At 39.2% G+C, this 8,324-nt stretch overlaps 1 protein-coding gene across 3 annotated transcripts; it reads left to right on the top strand.

Moving 5' to 3' along the window:
* Positions 1–4,594: 4,594 nt before the first annotated feature.
* LOC111229589 (Golgi-associated plant pathogenesis-related protein 1-like) lies at positions 4,595–7,939 on the top strand. 3 transcript variants are annotated; one of them, XM_022755972.1, is made up of 6 exons: positions 4,595–4,627; positions 4,741–4,767; positions 4,915–5,118; positions 6,097–6,174; positions 6,424–6,573; positions 7,708–7,939. In XM_022755972.1, the coding sequence occupies exons 2-6, from the start codon at positions 4,761–4,763 to the stop codon at positions 7,710–7,712; spliced, it is 444 nt and encodes a 147-aa protein (XP_022611693.1). In that variant the 5' UTR covers positions 4,595–4,627; positions 4,741–4,760; the 3' UTR covers positions 7,713–7,939. The 3 variants fall into 3 exon arrangements, with proteins under 3 accessions (XP_022611693.1, XP_022611703.1, XP_022611712.1); XM_022755982.1 differs by having other exon boundaries at positions 4,596–4,650; XM_022755991.1 differs by lacking the exon at positions 4,595–4,627 and adding an exon at positions 4,631–4,660.
* The last annotated feature ends 385 nt before the right edge of the window (positions 7,940–8,324 follow it).

Here is an 8,324-nt window from a genome sequence, read left to right as displayed (position 1 = left end):
GTTCCTGTTTCCTCCGAAATTGCTCATACTCTGGTTGAACTTATCAGACATTCAGCTGTGGTTTCCTGTGAGACAGCTCAAAACAAAGCAGGACTGCACACACACACAGTTATATGAAATGGTTAATACGAAATAGTAGACAATATGAGATAACTTATGTACAATTATTCTATCATTTCACCTCAGCAGTCGCTGCATGATGAAAGATGAAGTCAGGTGTACAGAGAGTTAAATCAACACAAACTGGTTAGTTACGATGTAACAGTAAACTGCAGGTGAATCACAAAAAACAAAGGTGCATGCAAAAATGCATCAGGGTGTTTTGGGGGGAATATTTCAGTCCATTTTGAAAATGCATCAACTATGACTAGGCAATACTTTTTCCCTTCACTTTGGTTATACTCTATAAAGTCCATATGGATTACTTGAAACGGATATTGAGCTGTGGGGAAACGGCCCCTTCGTGGTCTTAAGTTTCCTGTGGATTATGTTTAGCACATGTTAAACATGCCCCACAAAAATTTTTTGAATAAGAGTTAAAACCATATGTGGTAATATTGATGTATCTGTCCTACCATCCCTCTGTTGAGACATGTGTTACACCATGGCTCAATATTGCTGCCCATTTGTATAGGTTTTTGGTAGGATGGGTTTGTTTTCCGGTCACACGTATGTGTCATTTTGTAGCGTCGCACCGTTTTTTATCCATGTGTCTTTTTCTTGTTGCGTGCTTTGTTGTTGCATATCTGTTAACGTATTATTGTCTATGTTAGCGTCTTCCTCTAAAGATAGCACATCTAACTGTCTTCAGCGGCTGCTTTTGCTGTTTTGTCCGCGAACGCATTTCCCAGGGATACTTCGTTCGTCCCTGAGGTGTGTGCCGCACATTTACATATTGCCAACGTTTTAGGTAACTGCACTGCTTGAATAGCTCTTTCAGCAAGGTTGCATGTGTTACTGGTTTTCCAGTCGAGGTAACCATTCCTCTATTTTTCCAATATTGTGCAAAGGTATGAACTGTAGCAAACGCATATTGGCTATCAGTATAAATAGTTGCATCTTTATTTGTCATCAGTTTACAAGCTTCAGTCAGTGCTATAAGCTCAGCAGCTTGTGCTGAGAGATGTGAGGGTAGCTGTCTTGCTTTTAACACCTCAGTCTGAGTCACCACTGCATATCCGGCTCGAAGTATCAAGTAAATGTCAGGTTTATCAACCAGTGACATTCAGAATACTAGACAAAAGAGAACAAGACACAGTGTTAGATTGTTTCTTGCAAGGAGAACGGACAGAGATATGCTCAGTTACAATCTCCAACCGCTCTGAAGCATACTCCGCCGAACCCTTTCTTTTTTATTATCTTTGGCATTCCCTAGTTACATGCATGTTGTGCTCTAAAGGGCAGGGGTCACACAGCGGCAACATGAAGTGCGCTTAAAACATAGCATAAACGTGCATCAACTTGCAATGTATGAAGTGAAACCAGCCTAGACTGGGTTCACCTTGAGTGCACTTCCTGTTTCCTCCGAAATAGCTCATACTCTGGTTGACTTATCAGCCATACTAGGCATACTAGGTTTAAGCTGGTCTTTGTAGCATAACGCGACTTTGAACTGGGGTCTCTACCGTTGGAATGAGCCCATAAGGATACGGTGAGGCAGACAGTGGTTGTCGTATTGTAGCTCAACACCAGACCTTGACTATTTTTGCTATATACTGAACTTTTTCCTAGTTTCTGCAGCGGAATCTAGTGACCAACTGGACCAGTCATGTCCAGTTTCACCAATCAGTGATCCCCATCCTGTTCCTGTGGTAGCATACCAGTTGTAGGCCTCAACCCAACTCTGCCCCTTAGAACCAGCATTATTGGTGAGTGAGCCATAATTTATTTTGCCGTGGTTTGATTTGTTGGCGCGCAGAAAACTAAGCCAGTATGTTTTGTCTGTATGTCTTCTCCGCATTCTGAATCTGTGCTACGTCTGTGCCTTTCATGAGTTATATTTTGCTGAGTTGTATTAGGAGTTCTATTTCTATTTAATCCTTCTTTTGGTGGTTCCCATAACCACATGAACAGAAAGGTTACAATTAGGAAAAGCGTCACCATCCAACCTAGGATGGCGTTCCTTAACCCTTTGGAGTCATTGCTGCTGAAATGTTTCCTCCTCTACTGGGTTCGGTGTCTTATAAACTCTTCACTGACTTTCGGGTCTATCCAGCCTCTACACGTCTGGATCCACCCTATTAATCAGTCTTTGGCTCACCTCCCCTATCGGAGTTTTCAACCGAAATGACCTTTTTACAATGGGTCAGATGAACCAAGTTGATCTTTCTGCTATTTTTACCGCAGTGGAGTTGTTAGCAATACCTGATAGGGACCTTCCCACTTAGGTGAATGCCAGTGTTTCTTCTTTATGCTTTTTATTAGCACCCAGTCTCCTGGTTCAACTAGCTGGATTACCTGTTGGGAGACAGAAGGATTCTCATCAGCAAGTTTTTGTTTCTGTTTTTCTAATATTTTTCTCATGTAGTCTGCTAAGTTAGCTTCCTCATCTATTTCCCACTGATTCTATAATTGAGCAGCCTATAGGGTCTGCCAAACAGGGTTTCGTATGGAGTTAACCCCGAAGTAGATGTAATGTTTATGTAGAGCTTAACTAAGTTTCGTTTTCCTCAATGCACTTCCTTAATCTATTTTATTGTAGTTCTGTTTGTTCGTTCCACTAGACCTGCACTTTGTGGATGGTAAGCACAGTGATTTTTTTAAGTTTATATTGAAACTTGTTCCGACCTTTTTTGACAATTTGATTGACAAAATGAGTCCCGTTATCACTATATTATTCTCTCAGGGATCCCATACCTTGGTATGATATCCTTGCACAACGCTTTAGCCACCGTTAGTGCATCAGGGTGTTTTGTGGGGAATATTTCAGTCCATTTTGAAAACGCATCAACTATGACTAGGCAATACTTTTTCCCTTCACTTTGGTGTTTAACTCTATAAAGTCCATATGGATACTTGAAACGATATTGAGCTGTGGGGAAACGGCCCTTTCGTGGTCTTAAGTTTCCCTGTGGATTATGTTTAGCACATGTTAAACATGCGCCCACAAAAATTTTTTTAATAGAGTTAAAACCATATGTGGTAAATATTGATGTATCTGTCCTACCATCCCTCCGTGTTGAGACATGTGTTTACACCATGGCTCAATATTTGTGCCCATTTGTATAGGTTTTTTTGTAGATGGGTTTGTTTTCCGGTCACACGTATGTGTCATTTTGTAGCGTTGCACCGTTTTTTATCCATGTGTCTTTTTCTTGTTGCTGCTTTGTTGTTGCATATCTGTTAACGTATTATTGTCTATGTTAGCGTCTTCCTCTAAAGATAGCACATCTAGCTGTCTTCAGCGGCTGCTTTTGCTGTTTTGTCCGCGAACGCATTTGCCCAGGATACTTCGTTCGTCCCTGAGGTTGCACTGACGATGTGCGCAGGCATTATCAGTCGCCATTACGTCTTTACTTTTGGGTTGAACTGCATCTGTTATGTAATAGCTCTCCCTACGAGCAACCGTTTCAGTGTTGTTTATTTACTTAGTAATATCGCAGTGCACTCAAGATGAACCCAGTCTAGGCTCGTTTCACTTCATACATTGCAAAGGTTGATGCACGTTTATGCTAATGTTTTAAGCGCACTTCATGTTGCCGCTGTGTGACCCCTGCCCTTTAGAGCAGCAACATGCATGTAACTAGGGAATGCCTAAAGATAATAAAAAGAAAGGGTTCGGCGGAGTATGCTTCAGAGCGGTTGGAGATTGTAACTGAGCATATCTCTGTCCGTTCTCCTTGCAAGAAACAACTCTAACACTGTGTCTTGTTCTCTTTTGTCTAGTATTCTGAATGTCACTGGTTGGATAAACCTGACATGAAACATATGCAGTTTTTTTTAATCATCTTGTTGGATTTGTGATGATTAAAGGCGTTAAAGGGGTGGGAGTGGAGTATTTTATAGTGATCTAATGAGATCCATTTGCTTTTGAAGTCTTCTGTCTGTCTGTGTTTAACTCAGGCCTCAGCTTGTTAAAACCACCAGCAACTTAGATGATTGCTGTCAGATGGCAGAAGAGGAGTGTACCACAAATTGTCTGAGGCCTGTGACTCATCGACTCTGTTTTGGTGTTTTCTTTGCCAAAACGTACGTTAATCTCTTTATTAATCACTTGTAAGAGACACAAGTGACACTTCACTGAATCGAGGGTGTTGACCCAACTGAGCAGTTATTATCTGAAACGTAACCGTCGTGTGACCAAACCCTGAAGGACAAAACAACAACAAGGAATCAGAAAAGAATTGATTCACTTCCAGTAAAGAAAAATATGTTTAATGTGACAGAAACTCTCTGTTAATGTGCATGTGCAGAATGTGGAACATCATGTAAACAGCAGCACTGTGCACTGCAAGTCATAAAAAAGCAATACAGTGGAATAATTAGGAGCAGGCGCTGGTGTTAGGCTCCTCCCACATGTAGGGACGAGGGAGGAGAGGTGAGGCTCCTGTAAATAAATACCTGCTGCGAGACACCAGAAGGAAACTGTGTCTTTACAGGACATTCCTCCAGACCTTCAGACACTCAGGTGAGAGCCACAGATCTCTGCAGGTAGAGGAGGGTGAGGGTCTTTTCATCATCACCACACTGAGATTATTCGTTATTATTATTATTATTAAGTTTGTTCTTTTTTCCTTGCAGCCTCCACAACCACAGACACCATGACAGGTCAGTGCACTGTTTGCTCAGGAGTTGTTAAAAGGCAGCATCACTGAGGAGATCTGCAGGATTCATACTGACTGTGTTTGTGTGTCAGTGTAACTGCACAGGTCTGCTGTGTCTCAGCATCAGCTAATCATGTCTTTTCATGTCCAGATGCGAGTTTTCAGCAGGAGTTCCTGGAGACCCACAACACCTACAGGGCGAAGCACAGCACCCCTGCCCTGACCCTGAGCAGAGAGCTGACGGCTGCAGCTCAGAAATGGGCCGATCACCTGCTGGCAGCTGGAACCCTGCAGCACAGCACGAAAGGAGAGAACATCTTCACCATGTCCAGCTCAGCTACCATCACACTGACAGGTGGAGTAAACACCCACCCCACCTTCTCTTATCTTTTCGTCATTCTTCTTTAAAACTAAAACTGAGTCATTAATTTTCCATTGATTAAGGTGAAACATTTGAAATAATATTACATTTAATATTATTTGATATCAATGAGCCATAAAACACACTCTTCGTTGATTCATCACAATCAGGGGTTTTTCTGCTGCAGCCTCATTTGTAGCTAACATTCGAGAGTCACTACTGTAACTTTATGACGCTTCTCTACTTCAGGAGTCTTACACTATTTTTTAACATTTACAGTTTCAGAGGCTTTAAAGTATGGAATGCCATCCAGATCAATATTATAAATACGAGTATGAAATAAATCCCAAATAAATTAGGTAATATATGTAGAAATATATAGATACATGTAAATGTAAATTTAAATATGTAAGTGAGTCAATAAATAAATAAATACATACCTATACAAATGAACAAATAAATGATTAGCCTTCTATTTAAAAAATGACCTTTTTACTTATTTCTGAGGACTTTTAGTTCACTGCTGTTTTGGTGCTGTTGCTTTGGTCTGAATCTGTGACATAACACTGGAAATAAAAGTGGAATTATAAAATAAAAGTGCCCTGAAATAAATAAAAATGTAATTTTAAAAAGAAATAGATACTTATTTATTTACTTACTTATTTATTTTTTCATGTATTTATTCATTTATATAGCTACTTGTTTATTATATTATTATTTTATTATTGTTATATATTTCTACATTTATTACCTAATTTCATAGCTCTATTATTATTTATTAGTGCTTTACATGGTATTCTATTTTAAAGGAACCATTTTGCACTTCAAATGATTTTTTATTTCTCTGTCATTGCAGTTTGATCTTCTTTGCATTCACCCACTGAGCCAAACAAGTAGCTCTGTTCAGGCTATAAAACAACTGCCAATGCAAATGTTCATACTGTGTTCACACTGTGTGTTTTCTTCTCTCAGGGAAAGAAGCTGTGGATTCATGGTACAGTGAGATCAAGGATTATAACTGGGACCAGCCTGGATACAGTAGAGAAACTGGTAAAACACACCACACATGATCAGTACTGAAGTGTGATCCTAAAACATTCATCACTTCATGATAAAACCATGAGAAAAAATGAAGATTCTACTTTATGTTCAGTGGGAAAGTTAAAAACAGCTTCATTTCGACCTTATGGTGCAAATTCTAAGAATTTCGTTTAATGTAGTTTTGGATGTAGGTTCATAATGTGATGCATTTGCTGAAAGGTAGAAACGACTTTGACACTTCTGTGTTTCCTCCTGCAGGTCACTTCACTCAGGTGGTGTGGAAAGACAGCACTGAACTGGGCGTGGGCATGGCCACTGATGGCAAAACGGCCTTTGTCGTCGGGCAGTATCGGCCTGTTGGCAACATGAACATGGCAGGATACTTTGAGAAAAACGTCCTCAAACTAGGTAACACCTTACCACAGCTTAGTATGTTCTATTGTCTAAACTGAAGATTACAGCTGCAGAACACAACTTTAACAACAAGACGTATAAGTTTAAATTCTGAGGACATCCCTGCTTATTACATAGAAAACATGTGATCCACTTCTATAAATAACACATATGTTTCCTAAAAATCCAAATAATATCTGAAATTAGTTCAAATAAGCTCCACAAAATGAATACACAAAATACAATACATATTGTGTGTATGCAAAGGAGGCAGGATAAAGTACTTTCCCTGTTATAACTTTAAGTACATTTTACTAATAATAATATTTAATATTTATTTTCTAGTTATTTGTTTTATATTTAATAATATTTTAGTAATATTTTAAATGCAGTAAGTGGTAAAGAGTCCAAAACTCTGAGACACTTTCCCAGAATACAAAGATAGACATGTTTAAAATTAATGAGAAATTAAGAAAAATGTATATAAACACATAGAATTTTTATCTGTTTGTAGTTTTAATCAACTTGCACATATATTATTTACATATATGGTCACAACATGACAAATGATAAAAAAAAATGTATCATATAGATATTTTTTAATATACTGTATGCACATATACAAATTTTACTGCGGGTATTTCATATATGTTATTAACGTATAATTTATTTTATATATATAATATATCCCCATGTAGGTGACAGACATCACTCTTGACATATGGACATATATGCTATTGTAACAATTACTTCCTAGGCTGCGCACACATACACACTTGCACAGAAATGACAGCTTATCTTTTTCATTTACAACTAAGCCAAAGTAAACACCAGACAAATATGTTGAAGAGGCAGAGCTACCGTTAGCAGGTCAGAAAAGTGTTAATATGTTGCTACTGTTAACCTGGGATGCATGCAATGAGAGTACCTAGTTTATCATTCACGACTTGTGGATCCAAGTCGAGGCTCAAATTCAGTCTTGTTTCCCTAAAAATAGACTTTAATGGACATGTGGTAAAATGTAAGTGAAGGATAAAACTGGTTTATATTTGTGTATGGGACATGCTTCCTGCAGCAGCAGCTGCTGATGCTTCAGCTTCATCACTTTGACATTTTATGTTACACCAACATTTTTCTGTCACTTTTCAGCATAAAGGCTGTGAATTTTACATCTGGACGAACAGATAACACATCTGGAGAGGGAGCTGGAGCAAGCCTGAGGAAAACCTGCGCACTGCTGTAGATGACCCGGACCATCCCGGCAGCCCCCAACTTACTACTTACTTTTTATTTTACATGTACTTTTCATGAAGTTTTTGACATGTCCACACTGGTCCACTCATGTAGGGGGTGTAAGAAAAATAAAGATATACTCAAATAATTCATGACGTGTTACTATATCGATATTTTGAAGCGCTTTATTGATATTTTATCAAAAGTTTCCATGGTGATTAGTTTTGTGACGGTGGTTCTGTGCTGTATTTAAGCCTCCGGCCGCTAACTGGCAGCAGGCGTACAGCCATTTCACTGTCTTCCTCCTTCCACTCCTCTCACTAGACGAAGAGATCTCGCGAGCGTACAGGCTTCGGGAGCAGACAAAGCAAATAAAAATGTTGCATTTTACAAGTTAACATTTATGCAGGTTGAACAGGTGTATGGATAAAGTTTTGGCTTTTTACTTGCACTTACTCACAGTAACTACTACTACTGCCGTGACTCCCGTGTGCGGATGTGTGTGTGCAGCGCTGACACACACACACACACAC

The sequence above is a fragment of the Seriola dumerili genome, unplaced genomic scaffold (genome assembly GCF_002260705.1).
Source record: "Seriola dumerili isolate Sdu_G_001 unplaced genomic scaffold, Sdu_1.0 BDQW01000017.1, whole genome shotgun sequence".
Lineage (NCBI taxonomy): Eukaryota > Metazoa > Chordata > Actinopteri > Carangiformes > Carangidae > Seriola > Seriola dumerili.
The sequence above is the reverse complement of the archived record's forward strand: the minus strand, read 5'-3'. Positions and strand labels throughout refer to the sequence as shown.